A 16,096-nucleotide genomic window follows, 5' to 3' on the forward strand; every position below is an offset into this window, starting at 1 on the left:
CTGCATACATCCCATAATATACAACTCCTAAAAAGAAAGAAAGAAAAAAAATAGGCTGCCAATGTCATGGTCTCTAAGGGAGTCCACTAGTGACAGACCATAATACTGACTTAGCAACCACCTGAGACGACTGTTCCAAGAAGTCAAAGACTTTGGCTCATGCACCTAAAGCGCAGGTAGTGCACGTGGGGGTCGCTGCGGTGTGCGGGTCAACCGCTGCTGCGTTTGGGGCCTGTTGGGCCCTCCCAGAACCCCCAACGGCTCCGGGCTCCAGGGCCACACCAGCACGACCCAAACGCCGGGTCCGGGTGCAGCCCGCCGAGACCAACGAGTGCCAGCAAGTGCGGGTCGTGGCGCCGGACGCCCAGTCGAGAACAGCCGGGGTGGTTTTGTTGGGACCAGATCCCGGCTCGGGTTTCGACCCCACATTGTAGCGTTGTGCTGTAAAAACGACCTGAACGAGCAACGAGGGGAAACAACAGCACGCGGAGGCCGAACGGGTCCGCACGCACTCGCTGGCACCCGGAGAAAAAGGCCCAGTCGCTTCGCTTCACGGGGCCTCCGAGCCGAGGCCTCCGATCACAACGCCGACGCCCCAGCCAGAGCACAGCGAGGTAAACAGGTAAACAGGTAAACAGGTAAACAAACACAGGCGAGTCGCTGTGCGGAGGGTGACGGCGCCGTGGAGAACGGGTGAAAATATTACACACGGACGGCTGCACACCCGGAGGACACCGCTGTCTCCCTCATGCTAACGCACGTTACTCACAAAATAAGGAGGCGGGGACGATGGTCGGCACACGCGGGGTTTTATTAGGATTCCGAAGAATGTGCCGGAGGAACTGTACGTTAAAGCTAAACCGGCGGCGTGCTGATGTCATCACGCTGTGCAGCACCACCGTGGGGGTGAATGGTGAACTGGCTACTCTGCGTTGGGTCGCGCACCAGCCCCGAGGACAGGTGAACCCAGAATAAACGCACCGGTCCTGAGGACAGGTGAACCCAGAATAAATGCACCAGCCCCGAGGACAGGTGTACCCAGAATAAACGCTCCGGTCCTGAGGACAGGTGAACCCAGAATAAACGCACCGGTCCTGAGGACAGGTGAACCCAGAATAAACGCAGCGGTCCCGAGGACAGGTGAACCCAGAATAAACGCAGCGGTCCCGAGGACAGGTGAACCCAGAATAAACGCAGCGGTCCCGAGGACAGGTGTACCCAGAATAAACGCAGCGGTCCCGAGGACAGGTGAACCCAGAATAAACGCAGCGGTCCCGAGGACAGGTGTACCCAGAATAAACGCTCCGGTCCTGAGGACAGGTGAACCCAGAATAAACGCTCCGGTCCTGAGGACAGGTGAACCCAGAATAAACGCAGCGGTCCCGAGGACAGGTGAACCCAGAATAAACGCACCGGTCCCGAGGACAGGTGTACCCAGAATAAACGCTCCGGTCCTGAGGACAGGTGAACCCAGAATAAACGCAGCGGTCCCGAGGACAGGTGAACCCAGAATAAACGCTCCGGTCCCGAGGACAGGTGAACCCAGAATAAACGCTCCGGTCCCGAGGACAGGTGAACCCAGAATAAACGCTCCGGTCCCGAGGACAGGTGAACCCAGAATAAACGCTCCGGTCCCGAGGACAGGTGTACCCAGAATAAACGCAGCGGTCCCGAGGACAGGTGAACCCAGAATAAACGCTCCGGTCCCGAGGACAGGTGAACCCAGAATAAACGCTCCGGTCCCGAGGACAGGTGAACCCAGAATAAACGCTCCGGTCCTGAGGACAGGTGAACCCAGAATAAACGCTTTATTTTTCTTTTGACTTGTTGCCGTGTGGTTTGAATCCTGAGTTAATGAAGTTTGCAACCGGTCCGTTATTTTCCCCAACTTCACGCCACTTCTGTCTGAGGCCTGAGTTCTTCTGCCTGTATCTACGTCCCCTATAGCTGCTCTGCAACACCCCCCCCCCCCCCCCCCCCACACACACACACACGGTACACGTAGCTCTCATAGCAACAGTGCCCGACTGTACTGGTTGATCGTCGTTTCTTGAACGCTCCTTAAAATGTAGACGTACACGCGTGTGCGCAGAGTCCCACACCTCGTCCTTGCCAACCCATTTTTACTGTTCTGCTTACACCTCTAACACACTGCGCACACACACACACACACACACACACACACCACCCCCACCCCCACCCCCACCCCCCACTGCTGCCATCATTCCATAATATACATGGGTCGACCACTCCCTCTACCCCCTCCCCCAACAGCTCTACACCCACTCCCCCCCCCCCCCCCCCCCGCCTGCCTGACAACACCACTGCCGGCCATCCCATAATATTCACGCCCGCGTTCACACGCAGCCGCTCTTTGTTGGCATCGATGCCTGAGCGGTGTGAGCGCGCTCGTGCACAGCCGCCCCGTCTCTGACGACTGTGATTCCTCCATCCGCATTCGCAGGGCTGAGGCAGGTGAGCGAAAGCAGAGCAGCAACGGCGAAAAACGAGCCAAACGGGAACAAGTGGCGGGTCACATCCCGCTCCCATAATGACCTTTGCCTCAAATGTGTGGTGGTTGTTGTTGTTGTTGTTGTTGTTGTTGACGGTCGCCCTGAGGGCTGAGAACAAGGCCCTCAATCATCACTACAGAGCATCCGTGGACAAAGTGTGATGCGTTCAGAGTCGCCCCACCTGGAAGTCTGCAGCCGTGTCCCATCGGAGCAGAGGGAATGCGAGTCGTCTCCAAACCCTGAGGCCACGCCGAAGTTTTAACAAGCGTCTCTTCGGGCTCCGCAGCCCGGCTACAGTCGGTCCACGCCGCGTGGTAGAATGTCCACAAAATGGGGGTAAAAGATAAAGATAAAAAAAAGAGGGCAAGTTATTTACGAGAGGGGCGAAGGGACGAGCATAACAGAGGCGCCGGACGTGACAGTAGCCGGTTCATCACCACGGTGTTGCTGTTGGAGACAGTGGAAGACGTCACTTGGAGAAACAGGGGACACAAAGGGGAAGACAACAGGAGGAAGACAAGAAAAAGGACAGAGGGGGCCTGCGAGGAGCCTGTCCTTACAGATGTAGACAGGGGAACATGTGTGTGTGTGTGTGTGTGTGTGTGTGTGTGAGTGTGAAAGACAGAAAGAATGAAAAAGATGGATGGAGTAACCATTTACTCAGCAGCTCGATGTCACCGGGTTCCGAGTTAACTGGCGGCCGAAATGGCGTCAACGTGAATGAATGAGGCGAAGTCCAGGAAAGGCTGGTTCCAGCTTCACCCCGACACACACACACACACACACACCCTCAGAAGCAGCACATTTCATAAAGCGTGACGTGGTTTTAGTTTTTTGTCGCCTCGTTCGGTGGCTGCAGGAACCTGACGGGAACTTTGCTCGTCCTTCGAGCTGTTGTGCTCTAATGTCTCATCACCGGCTGAAGAAAAGGAGACAAACGACTGAATACGACCAGGAAAACCGGAAAGACGGTCTTATTCTTCTATCCAAGAAGGTCAACGCGTTCCAGATTTGTTCGATTTCAGCATATTCTCCAAGAAATAAATCAATTTATAGTCCAAATAAGTATATTTTGACTCTTTAGGCGTCGTTCACGTACACATCTTTGTTATTCTTTACGGCTTTTTGCTGACCCCGACGTAACAATCTTCCCTTATTCCCTTCTTCTGCCGCTATCGGGTGATTTATCTGCCTCCGTTTCAATATTTGTCGTCAGTCTGTTTTCTTCCCCTTGTCTAAATGTCACCCCTTCTTCTAAGACAATACAGGGAGGGAGAACGAGAGGGCAAATGTGGGAGAGATAGAGGAAGGGTGGGGGGCGGCAACTCGTAAAATGAGCAACAAAGTTTGGGAAAATTAAACATTAGGTAAGAGCAACGTCACAAACACGAGCGCGGACGCGGAAACGCCGCCGCCGTTTCTCGGGGTTTTGGTTTAATGACCGATTGGACGAAGTTGGGTGAGTTTTCGAATGGGGGAGAATCACATAGTGAGGATCTTTTCTTCACCAAACCAAACACCCTCCCACAATCAGTACAAAACATTTAGACTCTTATTTATGGTTTTTTGTTTTCTCAAAAACTTCAATCCAGGAGCAAAGGTCAGACCGAGCTCAGACAGTCGGAGCCGTTGGCCTGGCTCCTCCCCTCCGTGGGCATCGCTCGCTCCACACCCTGCATCCCGCCCGTCCTCTCTCCCACCTCCTTTATAAGCCATCACTCCCGTCTGGTCCCGTCACTCGTTCCAGCCGGTCCCACCTGAGTCGGACGCGTTCGTTTCAGCGGGAATGAAACTGGCACAATGTTCTTCCAGCCTCGCAGAGAGTTCGAGTGAAACAGCTCATCCTGAGAGCGCGCCTGGATTTTAGTCCTCTCGAAGGGAAGACTCCTCGACAAAGTGTATGTTTTCCTCAAAGATCCCTGGGACTAAGCTGCTGTCACCGGCGGCAGGCGCCAAGATCCGGACGGGTGAAATGTTGATTCAATTTGGGATTTAATTCCAACGCGTGCAGCTTGATCGCAGGACAAGTGGTGAGAATTGGTGTTATTTAAACATTCTTAAAAAGTTTCTTTTTAGTCTTTTTAAATCTATGACAAAAAAAAAGTGATCTACTGCCCGCGGGATCACCCCCAGATTCCACATAAAGCAGAGCCGCAGCAGAGGTCGCTGGGACCGGGGAGACGGGCGGCGTGTTGTCCGAGGACCCAACCTGACACACGGAGACGGACAGACAGACGAACAGTCTGATGCCAACTGTCTCCACTGTCATTCTCACGGCACCACTCCTCCTCCTGTTGCTATGGGCAACCTACCCCACCATGGCAACCAACTGGCTGTAAGTCTGGTGTGCGAGGGAGGAAGAGAAGGAGGGAGACTGTTTGTCGTGCTATAACTTTTAAAAGTTGCTGACACGTCTCTGAATCTCTTTCAGTCGCTCCCTTCTCGGCCTTTTGTCTCTGCAGTCGTGACCTTTTGTCTTGCTCTCTGTCTCCTCCTCGGTCCTCCTCTTGTCTCCGTCCTCTGTAAAACTCTGGCCGGTTGTGACCAGTTCCACCTTTTTTTCTTGCCCCCTTTCCTCCTGCTGATGCACTCGTTCTAATGACCTCCATCATTTATCATGCATCTCCCCACCCCCTCTGCTCCTGTCTAAGCTCACTGGCGAGGCTGCCTCGCTCCAGGCCCCTGTCCGGTGCTGCTCCATGTGCGCGTCTGAGGGGACTGACCCCAGGGCAGGTGGGGGTGTGCAGGGCAAGAGGGGAGGTCATGGAGTCTGTACGCAGGGCTGCTGAAATGGTTATAGAAGAGGTACCGTTTAAGGGCAATTCCAAATGTTTGTTTTGTTTATCTGCACGGAACCCTGGTCAATGTTACACGAGACCTCCATTCTATTCACACACAGGGGCACAAACAATAGCCACATAATATTATTCTATTTATTTGTGCGATCAGAATTTGCACATTACATTTCATGATGAAACACCGCCTCAAGATTAAATTAGGGATGATGTCATTCTGAGGAAAAATGGACTTAATTGGGGCGGCGAAACTATGTGGCTGTAAACGACACGTTTCAATGTTACACAATCAACAGGGGACATTGGTTTGGCAAAAATAAAAGCAAAAATCTGAACAGTAGATGGGGGCAAATTTGACTCTTAAAACCACGAGGACTAACCTTGGTCTGGTTATGATGGGATAGAAAGAGGCAACTGGACCAGTTATAGAAAGAAATAATTAATAAGCTGACTATATTTGGGAAGACAGGGTAAATGTACTGGTTATAGAGCGGTGGAGAATATAAATGGGCTGGTTACAATGGAGGGAAGGCCAGTTGGACCGGTTAGAATGGGACACAGAGGGTAAATGGTCTGGATATAGACGAATAAAGAGGTTGGCTGTAGTTGGTAAATGGTCTCGTTGTACAGCATTTTAAATGACCTGATGAAACAGATGTTATATTTTAACAGACCTGTTAACTGTGACACTGCACCTGTGTTCTTGACATCTCTGTCTTCATTTCACTAAGTGCCAGCACCAGTTCAGGAATCGCCGGTGGAACTGTTCTACCACCCCGCGTGGGATCAATGTATTCGGCAGAGTAATGAACCAAGGTGCGCTCACGTGGACGCGCACGCTATCAAACAGCCTGATGTGAATGTATTTTGAATATCACAAATATCTTTGGTTTCAGGCACTCGGGAGGCAGCCTTCGTGCACGCTCTGTCTTCAGCAGCCTTGGCCATGGCTGTGACCAGAGCGTGCACGCGCGGCGAACTGGAGAAATGTGGCTGTGACAGGAAGGTCAGGGGAGTCAGCCCCGAGGGTGAGTGTGGCCTCTCCCAAACTCCAGGAAGTGATGTCACAGTCGAATTTCCCAGTAGAGATCCAAACGATAGCAACAGTTCTACGAGTAATAAACATGCTTAAGAATCAAAAGTGAGCATATTTAGATGCATGTACTGTAACTGTGGAGTGGTTTTTTGGGCAGCAAATATTACTGACAATTCAAGAAAAAGAGATTCTGAGTGACACTTTGGGGGTTTAGCCTTCGATTAGGACTCTTCCTGTTTCCCATCCAAGGGTTCCAGTGGTCAGGATGCAGTGACAACCTGTCCTACGGCGTGGCGTTCTCTCAGACGTTTGTGGACGAGCCAGAGCGAGCCAAGGGCCTGTCGGCGGGTCGACCACTCATGAACCTCCACAACAACGAGTCGGGGCGAAAGGTGGGCAACGGACGCCCTTTGGCGGGGTTCTTCCCACCTGTCGCCCCGCTCACTCTTCCTGCCCCCACCAGGCCATCCTTCACAACATGCAGGTCGAGTGCAAGTGCCACGGCGTCTCTGGATCCTGCGAGTTGAGAACCTGCTGGAAGGTGATGCCTCCGTTCAGGCGTGTTGGCATCGTGTTAAAGGAACGCTTCGACGGCGCCACAGAGGTACGTCCGCATTGGCAACCTTCTGAAAACCCCTCAAGCCCCCCCTTGTGTCCAGCCCCGTCAGCACCCTCTGCCTCTTAGGTTCGCTTGACTCGTATAGGATCCAGAACCGCCCTGCTCCCCCGGGACCCCCAGGTGAAACCCCCCGCTGCCAGAGATCTCCTTTACCTTGCACCCTCTCCAGATTTCTGCCATCTCGATCCCGAGAACGGGATCCCGGGGACTGCTGGTCGGAGATGTAACGGTAAGGTCGACCACGAGGACACGAGCCGACCCAGAAGGATCGGTGACAGCTCTTCTGCTGACCAACAGGAACCTCTCGGCTGGCACCAGACGGCTGCGAGCTGGTGTGCTGCGGGCCGGGGTACAGAGCGGGCCGGGCCGAGGTGGTGCAGCGGTGCTCCTGCAAGTTCTCCTGGTGCTGCTCGGTCCGCTGTCAGCAGTGCAAGAACACGGTCACCATTCACACCTGCAAAGTCTAAAAGAACCGAGGCGCCAAACCAAGAGAGAAAGAGCCCAAACCGACCGTCTGTGAGGATAAAAGGGATCACATGTCAAGCTTAGTGGGGAAAACTCCACCTTCCGCACATGTAAACGTCCTCAACAGTTACAGCCGCACACGTTGTAGCCGTGAATTAACCAGAATTAACAGAAACCGCAGCCGACATTTCTCTATTTATATCTTTTCCCTTTTTAATTGTTTATTTATTTGTATGTTTTGGCTTCACTTCCGCCCTCCTCGACATCTTAAATAGCGAGAATAACTCTAACATTAATCCGCACCTTTCTTGTTTTGCTCTTTGTTATGTTCCTACACAAGTGCCGTGCATTTTAGGCTTGTTCATAGAAAATAAAATAATAAATACAGTAGTTTTTACCAAAAATCCAAGACTCTCCACTCTTACTTTGACCAAATAAGTGTACTATTAAAGAGAGACGTTAGCGGGCTTTGCTGGTATGTTCATGCAGCATCATAACTCAAACATACGAACCAGTGCTTATTTGTTTACAGTTAACCATTTTATTAAAAATAACCTGATTACAGACACCCAGAATCTTACTAGCAAATGTCATCATGTCAATCTCAATCAAGATAAAAATCTATGGAAAACATCACAACTTAATTTGTTATATCAGCAATCGCTCAAAGTTGGTAGACTAGCAAATGATAGAAACTCAAGTTTTACAACGAGTAACTGCTAAGATTTTCCCAAACACGGACAGAGAATTAATACAATATAAACAAAAGAATAATAAAATAGAAAGTCAAGAGTCACCTGAAGGAGGGAAATGAGCAACAATGCACCAGAATATTCAGAACAGAACTGGGGGGGTTCTAGATACGTAGCTTGGAGTTAATGGAAGTCATTTTTGCCTCCATTATTCATCCCATGAGAGTACCACATTATCACGCCCCTCAAATCACGTGCACGCCAGTGCATCTTTCCGTGGAACGTACAGAGAAGGCCAAAGGCACCCAGATGGAGGAAACTTTTTATTTAAATGGAGTGACAGCGGCAGGCAGGGGGGGCCTGCCCCACCTGAATATGTCAGGATGGTTTTAAAAGCGTTCTGAAGAAGAGACCGGTGACACATACTGCTTTTACTGCACGCTGAAGTTTTGTTCCTCAGCCTCTTTCCAAGTTTATTTTGAAGGCACAATCAGTGTACACGTGAATCAGAATAAGTCTCATTGGCACTGTGCCTCCGTTGCCCATGTTTCACCATGGTCATTGATCCAACTCTTTTTAATCACCCCGCCCATTTCTAAACCACCAACTCTCGCTCGGGGGGGTTAATCTATAGCAGAATGCACTTTCTCTTGGTTTTGGTCTCAGGGGGCTCCAAAGCAGCCAGAATGGCCTCGTCGAACACATTTTTAAGACCTCGCTGATAGAGAACAAAGAGAGAGAGACGGAAAGATCAGGATATAATCTGAAATGCTGCAAAGCATGAATAAACTCAACACCCCCCCCCTACCTGTGTCAGAGCAGAGCACTCCACGTATTTGACAGCCCGGAGTTCACGTGCCAGTTTCTCGCCACTTTCAGGATACAGGGGGCGCTGTTTGTTCTTTGCAAGCTTTTCAATGGTGCTGCCATCTTCCCGCAGGTCCACTTGTGTCCCCACTAGCAGGAACGGTGTCCGTGGGCAGTGATGGGAGATCTCAGGAACCCACTGGCAGAGACAGAGCAGAAGGTCTGAAGAGTCGACTGCTTGGATTGAGCAGTGATCCTTCATGTCAGCAGGTTCTATTCGTGCATGATGTCTGTTAAAAAAGGCTCGTTTCTCCCCCTCCCACAGGTGCCTTCATTAGATGAGTTACTCACGTTTGAGTTCAAACAGATTTAAGGGTGTCTAGATTAGTACTTGTTCCATTTAGGAAGGTTTTAGCTCAGTTTCATCCTCTCTCATGGTTCCAAATAGGGTGAAATATCAAACAAACACATTTAACTGCACTGTTTCATGTCGCTGAACTAAATAACTGTAAAATACTGCTTCCATGCGTTCGGGTCTTCACACTTGCCAGTAGTCGGCTGTCGTGCTGACTTCAGCTGTTTTGTCCTAACGCAGTGACAAACAGCCACAGGATAATCACCTAAAAAACAACCCGCTCCATATTGTTCATTGTTAATGGTCACATCACAATTGTTTCCCTGAGCGCCACTAAAACAAGCGGCTGCGCTGACGGGATTCCACAGTAGGGATGCCATTTTTGATCCCATCGGATGCCTGAATTCTTACCGATAGACTTTGTATAAAAGAGCAGTTTGCTTTGATATGAATTAATTACTGTTACTTTTATAAGAGGTCATGGTAAACTCCTCTCTACAAGCAAATATATGTACGCGTCTATGTCCTAAAAGGAAACTTGAGGTAAGTACGAGGTCAGAAAACAGGAAATCCCGGTAACAGGTAGAATCCCATCATAAAAACGAATCCAGACCTGATTCCTGACGGCTCTTCTCATCGTTCTGCTACCTAAATACTCCTCGTTCTCCCTCGTGGGTGTTTATGCCATGGGTATTGTACATTGCAACGGGGTTTCTGCCTCTCACAATAATGGCTTTGCAAACATTGCACGCTGTCTTGCTTGGCCATGTTTCATGTGTACACACAGCAGACGAGCTGTATGGAAACGTTCGCCAGCCCAGGTGCTGCTCAGTGCTAGCATGCTAGCCGTCATGCTAGCCGTCGTCTCCCTTCTCTCGTGTCTAAAGAAACATCTTCGTACAGGAAATCAATTCTAGAGTCTGCAGCCAGTTTGGTAAAGCCCAGCCATAACTGACAGATTGGAAATTTCCACAGGTTGGATTGGAAATTAACAATCTGTGAATTAGCTTGGTAAAGGAACCCGATACTGATACTGGACAGGGTTGACCCCCATCCCTGCTCTGCAGTATCTGTAGAGGAACCACCTGATTCCAGCATTAGTGATAGAAGATGGTATCAAGCAAAGGAAAAGCTAATAGAGGAACAGAGAGGCTATCCTTTTATATATATTTAAATATACATATAAAATATACCTTGTCCTCCAAATGTCAACAAAGGTATACAACAACAGTCAGGGTCATCTTTATCTCCAACTATGAGGAGTTATTGAAAACTGACCTTCTCTTTGACGTTTTCAAATGACGAGGGTGAGACGACAGAGAAACATACGAGGAAGACGTCTGTTTGTGGATAACTGAGAGGACGCAGACGGTCATAATCTTCCTGTCCTGAAAACAAGAACCGAGGAGGAATGGGATTGGTAAAGCATTTTAACTGGTTTCTGGGCCACCCCAAAACTAGAAAGCAGACATTTACCTGCTGTATCAAATAGGCCCAGTGTGTAGGGCTCCCCCCCGATCATCACCGTCACGGCATAATTGTCAAAAACCTTTAAAAGTGGTGGGAAAACAACACAATGCAATCAACATGCGATAGAGAAAATGACGTTACAACGACATGTGATGTTCTTACCGTAGGTACATATTCAGAGGGGAACTTATTGGTTGTGTAGGAGATCAGTAAGCAGGTCTTTCCTACGGCACCGTCCCCCACCACCACGCATTTTATAGTTTGCATCTACACAGATAAAAGAGAAACGGGCGCACGTGTCAGTTTTCATATGCGGTACAGTTAAGCGCTGACAGGAAGTAAGGTGGCTGAATGCTTTTCAGATAGAAACATTTGAAAGCATCAACTGTACAGAAGCCCCGTAACAGAAGAGCGGCCGTGGTGCTTTTAAAGCCAAGAATCTCTACAAGACTTTTGTCATATTTAGTCAACCTGTGATGTTTAGACGTCGACGACGAGACAACAGCTCAAAAACAGGAAGTCGGTTTGACAGGAACTCCTAGATGAAGATTGCAATGAGATGATGCGTGTTATCGTTCTGGGTGTTTCGAGCTGCTAGGAACATGAATGCATTCCTAATAGTTTAGTTATATCAAACACTGGCACCTTACGTAATAGCACTTATACATAATACACAACTCCATAGAACAGTCCGGCTGAGAACACTTAATCCAGAAATCCAGATTGACTAGTAACAGTAGAATTACATTAGTGAGAGGTTCTAGGCGGAATTTGCACGATCGCCTTATTATTACAACGTTAAGCCTCGAAATGACCAAATAAAACTTTAAACATATTATGGTATAGGTCCATGCAACACTAGTACATCGGGTCTGTGGCGTATTTGACTTTAAAATGAGAATGTTTGGTTTTGTTTCCTAGTCTGAGGGAGTTGGTGACTAATGTTAGCAATGCTGACCGGCTATTTCAACTTAAATACTTAAGGCCATGTCAAGGATTGTTTGCTTTAGGCTACGAATATATGTTTATGAACGTGGTATTACGTTCCACAAATACATAGATGGGTTAAATTAAGTGTCCGTCTACGTGATTACCTGATCTTACATACCAGAGATTATTGATGTCAAGCAGAACACTTCCGCATTAGCTGCTTCCGAGGGATGGTAACAAAAAGAACTGTGGCCTGTTAGCCCGATCTTACTAAATTACCACTGGATACTCGCTAAAACTTCCACCAAATACGACCTTCATTGGGAAAACTACTTCACTTAAAAGTGCTTCGAAATGAAACGCTGGAAAACTTAAAGTAATAACCCTAACCCAACGATACCCAGCGATACCCAACGATACCCAGCGATTGGATCGCTTCAGCCTAGCTGAGATTGATGAAATTTGAACGTTTATCAAATGTCAGTTTACTGTCTGATATATGAAAGCAGAGACAGCCAAGTTCAAGAAAACATCCACAAAACAAGTCGAATTATATTTTTTAAAAAGCCGCAACTTAATTTTAAGCCCAATAATGGTATTAACCAGCAAGCTTGGAAGTTCGAAAACTTTAACACATTGTGCACTTGTTTAATAAAAACACATTAACAAAGTTTTCTATTTGGCACAAAGGCTGCGCTGTTAGTGGACGTCCGGTCAACATGTTCCTGAGCGTAATAAATAACTAGTCCTTATTTCATATAGATTTTTTAAACTCAACTCACCGTTTTTCTTCAGACAGGTTAGGCGTTGGTTACATCCGGGTTTGAGGGTCGAATTACTCTCTGCGCATGCGCAGGCCCCGCGAGTTCCGACCCGAGACAGAACGGAAACACCGCCGCCTGTTGGACACTCATGAACAACAGTTGCTGAGGCGAAACTCACTTCAGCCCAAGCTTTCGTTATTTGTGACTGCGTATGTGCGTGAATAATCTGTGTTGTGTATTAATGGAACTTTAAAATCCGGCTATCTGAATAAATGAATAATTTCCGTTTCAGTACAAATACAGGTCTTTATTTTGAAAACCGGAAAAGGCCGGACATTCGCGGCCCTTTTGGTTAACTTGACAGCAGGGTCGCTTCTCTTTGTCAGAGGGCTGACTTCCGCTCCCATGTTTGGTCTTGGCTTTCTAGAATTTGCTGATTTACGAAACTGTCATTTTGAGAAGCAGTTCCAATAGTTAAGTATTTTAGTGATCTTACTTTGCCCAGAGTTTAAAACCGTCTTATTTTAATTACGACCATTTCAGTCTTGCTAGCTTGCTAACATCAGCCAGCTGACTTAAATCACCACCTAGCATGTTTCGATTCTTGAATGACGATGATGACGACCCCTACATGATGTAAGTATCCAATAATCGGAACATTTGTATCGGGACAATAATATCGTTTCATATTTCGCGAGGGAAAAAAATGTCCCCCGGTTTTGCATAGCCTGTATATCTGAAGTTTTACCCTCCAAAAGGTAGGCTACCTAGCTTTAACGTGACTCTCGCCAGCTGTGGGGGCCTGTAGTGGTCCTCCATATTGGATAGACAATAACAGAGGAGCTGACAGAGCTCAGCGGCACTTGCTCAACTGATCCATCCTTTGGGTAGAAATATGATCACTGCACTTTAAGTGTTTCGAGTTCCTTTGTCATTGGTATCCACCGCATTGAGTAAAACAGCTGTGGTGCTACTGGAACTTTGTTAAACGGCTCAGTAACAGATGGAGATGTGAAAACATCCGCCTTTGTTAGCGTTTGCTAATCCATTTTACAGGAGAATGTTGGGAGTGTAACTTGGTGAACAAACAGAAACCCGTTAGGTTTCGTGGTGGGTTTAAGTCCAGCATTTCTAGTCTGCAACATCTGTTTGTCATTGGTAAGGAGAAGCACTGCAAAACAAGTTCTTTGCCATTACTGGAGTTTAAAAAGTGATGCAGCTATTTTGGTGTGTGAGAGAGAACAGGAGGCGACAAAGATCTGTTTTCAATCCTTCTCCGAATATCCTTAAATAAGGAAAATCCAAACATTTGCATCAGTCGTCCTTTTAAACCACAACGAAAATCTGTTATTTGATGGGCCGTTGTTTCCATCCGGGTGTCCCAGACTAAATGTGTCTCCATTATTCTTCCCAATATTCCGGTGAGTTCTAACAGGTCGTTCTGGTATTTTAGGGATCCATTCTCAGCACACCGGCAGCAGATGAGGGCGATGTTTGGACCGTTTGGGATGGACCCCTTCGCCATCACCCCCCACATTCAGCCACATCGTGCACCACGCCGACAGGTAATTGCAGGCACCTCTGCAACACTATGGTGTAAAAAAAACTACACAGCATTAAATAGAGCATTTCTAACAGCACTGACTTTGAATGACCCCTTTTAGGCTGGTCCTCTGGCTCCCTTCGGCATGATGGGGATGGTGAGCAGCTGCATTACCTTGTTTCTTTGTTCTGGCGATTTTGTGACATTACAGATGCATTTTATCAAAAATAAAATGTGTTTTGGTCCCGTTGAATCAAACCTGATGGTGCTTTCACGTGCACGGTTGTTTAAAGTTTCACTGTGGCTTCGCATCTGCAGGGAGGAGGGTTCATGGACATGTTCGGAATGATGGAGGAAATGATGGGAAACGTGGTGAGCGCCGTGCAGCTTCGCATTACCAGAGTTTCCTTAATTTTCCCAATGAAACTTGCCTTGGAACAGCAGATCCCTGTCTAACAATTGTGTTTGTCTGTGTTGTCTCTGTCTCCAGGAGAGAATGACCAGTGCACCAAACTGTCAGACGTTTTCCTCCTCAACGGTGATCTCTTACTCCTCTTCAGGCCCCGGTGCTCCTAAAGTCTATCAGCAGACCAGTCAAACAACAACAGGCCCCGGAGGGGTGAGAATATCGGACCATGAAGCTTTTACCATACTCGGGTTTCTGCTTTTTTTTTAATTTAAAACGACGACAACTTCTTCTTCTCGTCACAGATTCGCGAGACACGGCAGTCGCTCAGGGACAGCGAGAGTGGACTCGAGCGTCTCGCCATCGGCCACCACATCGGCGCTCGCGCACACATAATGGAGCGGTCACAGAACCGCCGCACTGGGGATCGCGAGGAACGCCAAGACTTCATCAACCTTGACGAGAGTGAGCGACGAAAGCTCGGCGTCTGTTGGGAATATCGTTAATTCTCCAGCCTTTTTAAGTGTTTGCCTCCATCCCATCGACTAGGTGATGCAGCAGCTTTTGATGAGGAGTGGAGGAGGGGGACGGGACGGTACGCCCCCTCAAACGGCCGTGCGCTGGACTACAGCCGGGAGCGACGGGCAGGCGGCCAGCAGCTAGCCCTCCCAGCACCTCCCAGCTCAGGGAGCCCCCCTGGCCATCGACACGAGTCCCCCAGACACCGCCAACCTCAAACCCGTCCGCGTTACGACTGGTGAGAGGTAAGAGGAAAAGCTGGCGTTTAATTTTTATTATTGTTGCTGTTGGAACACCTGAATCTAATAGATTTGCTCAATAAACCTGAATAATGTGGATATTCTGATCTCAAACGTTCCTTAGCTCAAATATATGGAATTACTCACGGTTGCCATGAATTCAGCTATAACCTTAGCTCACAAACCACCATATTTACCCAGGATGGAACTCTGCATAATGTTAACATTGGAATGTGCACACACACACACACACACACACTCAGAATTACTTGTGTGTTTGCTGCATTTGGTGAAAATAAACATCTGCATTTTGTCCCCAGATTAATTCTAACATCATAAATTGATTTGTCTTGTGTTCCGACTCTTTTCTGTTCAATAAAGTTTGAGTCCACCTGGCTGTTGTGTGTAACGTTCACCGTGGGTTCCTGCAGGTGTCCTACAGGTGGCGAAAGATGAGCAGAAGATTTTCCCAATGCTGTGAACAACGTTGAAGGTGGAAGTTGGCGCTTCTGACATTATGGCCAATGGAAACGTCTGACAAGACTGTCTTTCCTTAACGAAACACAAAACCTTTCATACACAAAAGTTGCATTGACCAGACACACACACACACACTCGCACACACACACTCATTGTCATAATTCGACGTGTTTTTGTCCGCTGCACTAAGATGCTTCAGTTTAGAAACCATCTGCTGTACAGTCCATTTAGTTTTTTTGTGGATACACTAGGATGTCAGTGAATTGAATTGTATACTGTTAACTAATCTAACTAAATTACAAAATAAAAGCTCATTAAACATTGTTAGATAAATTCGAACTGCCCTCGTTGTGGTTGTTTGAACTTGCATGTAGTGTCTTTTATAAAGTTGCAAACATAACAGCTCGAAACTAATGAAATAATTTCCTATTTGCTACTCCATTGTACATATATACTGTAAAGT

At 48.0% G+C, this 16,096-nt stretch overlaps 3 protein-coding genes across 3 annotated transcripts; 2 read left to right on the plus strand and 1 right to left on the minus strand.

Annotated features, from left to right (window-relative positions):
- Window positions 1–4,401: 4,401 nt before the first annotated feature.
- Window positions 4,402–7,430, plus strand: wnt4b (wingless-type MMTV integration site family, member 4b). Its single transcript, XM_003966290.3, has 9 exons — window positions 4,402–4,543; window positions 4,647–4,848; window positions 5,165–5,318; window positions 6,040–6,124; window positions 6,205–6,336; window positions 6,594–6,736; window positions 6,808–6,948; window positions 7,030–7,192; window positions 7,261–7,430. The coding sequence occupies exons 2-9, from the start codon at window positions 4,760–4,762 to the stop codon at window positions 7,428–7,430; spliced, it is 1,077 nt and encodes a 358-aa protein (XP_003966339.1). The 5' UTR covers window positions 4,402–4,543; window positions 4,647–4,759.
- A 520-nt stretch (window positions 7,431–7,950) lies between these two features.
- On the minus strand, window positions 7,951–12,579 carry cdc42l (cell division cycle 42, like). Its single transcript, XM_003966291.3, has 6 exons — window positions 12,465–12,579; window positions 10,915–11,019; window positions 10,759–10,831; window positions 10,561–10,670; window positions 8,929–9,126; window positions 7,951–8,838 (listed from the first exon to the last, which is right to left on the minus strand). The coding sequence occupies exons 2-6, from the start codon at window positions 11,017–11,019 to the stop codon at window positions 8,749–8,751; spliced, it is 576 nt and encodes a 191-aa protein (XP_003966340.1). The 5' UTR covers window positions 12,465–12,579; the 3' UTR covers window positions 7,951–8,748.
- A 207-nt stretch (window positions 12,580–12,786) lies between these two features.
- mlf2 (myeloid leukemia factor 2) lies at window positions 12,787–16,028 on the plus strand. Its single transcript, XM_003966292.3, has 8 exons — window positions 12,787–13,082; window positions 13,900–14,011; window positions 14,111–14,146; window positions 14,308–14,361; window positions 14,480–14,608; window positions 14,701–14,860; window positions 14,945–15,159; window positions 15,585–16,028. The coding sequence occupies exons 1-7, from the start codon at window positions 13,039–13,041 to the stop codon at window positions 15,154–15,156; spliced, it is 747 nt and encodes a 248-aa protein (XP_003966341.1). The 5' UTR covers window positions 12,787–13,038; the 3' UTR covers window positions 15,157–15,159; window positions 15,585–16,028.
- The last annotated feature ends 68 nt before the right edge of the window (window positions 16,029–16,096 follow it).

The sequence above is a fragment of the Takifugu rubripes genome, chromosome 7, assembly GCF_901000725.2.
Source record: "Takifugu rubripes chromosome 7, fTakRub1.2, whole genome shotgun sequence".
In the NCBI taxonomy this organism is placed as follows: domain Eukaryota; kingdom Metazoa; phylum Chordata; class Actinopteri; order Tetraodontiformes; family Tetraodontidae; genus Takifugu; species Takifugu rubripes.

Bases quoted from the DNA above. Each gene is read 5' to 3' on its own strand.
- mlf2 (XM_003966292.3), top strand. From the start codon at position 13,039: ATGTTTCGATTCTTGAATGACGATGATGACGACCCCTACATGAT. The intron at 14,012-14,110 runs GTAATTGCAGGC...GACCCCTTTTAG, and splicing joins ATCGTGCACCACGCCGACAG to GCTGGTCCTCTGGCTCCCTT. The intron at 14,362-14,479 runs GTGAGCGCCGTG...CTCTGTCTCCAG, and splicing joins AGGAAATGATGGGAAACGTG to GAGAGAATGACCAGTGCACC.
- wnt4b (XM_003966290.3), top strand. From the start codon at position 4,760: ATGCCAACTGTCTCCACTGTCATTCTCACGGCACCACTCCTCCTCCTG. The intron at 6,737-6,807 runs GTGGGCAACGGA...TGCCCCCACCAG, and splicing joins ACAACGAGTCGGGGCGAAAG to GCCATCCTTCACAACATGCA. The intron at 6,949-7,029 runs GTACGTCCGCAT...TCTGCCTCTTAG, and splicing joins GCTTCGACGGCGCCACAGAG to GTTCGCTTGACTCGTATAGG.
- cdc42l (XM_003966291.3), bottom strand. From the start codon at position 11,019: ATGCAAACTATAAAATGCGTGGTGGTGGGGGACGGTGCCGTAGGAAAG. The intron at 10,671-10,758 runs GTAAATGTCTGC...TCTTGTTTTCAG, and splicing joins GGGCCTATTTGATACAGCAG to GACAGGAAGATTATGACCGT. The intron at 9,127-10,560 runs GTCAGTTTTCAA...TGTCTCTGCCAG, and splicing joins TTGAAAACGTCAAAGAGAAG to TGGGTTCCTGAGATCTCCCA.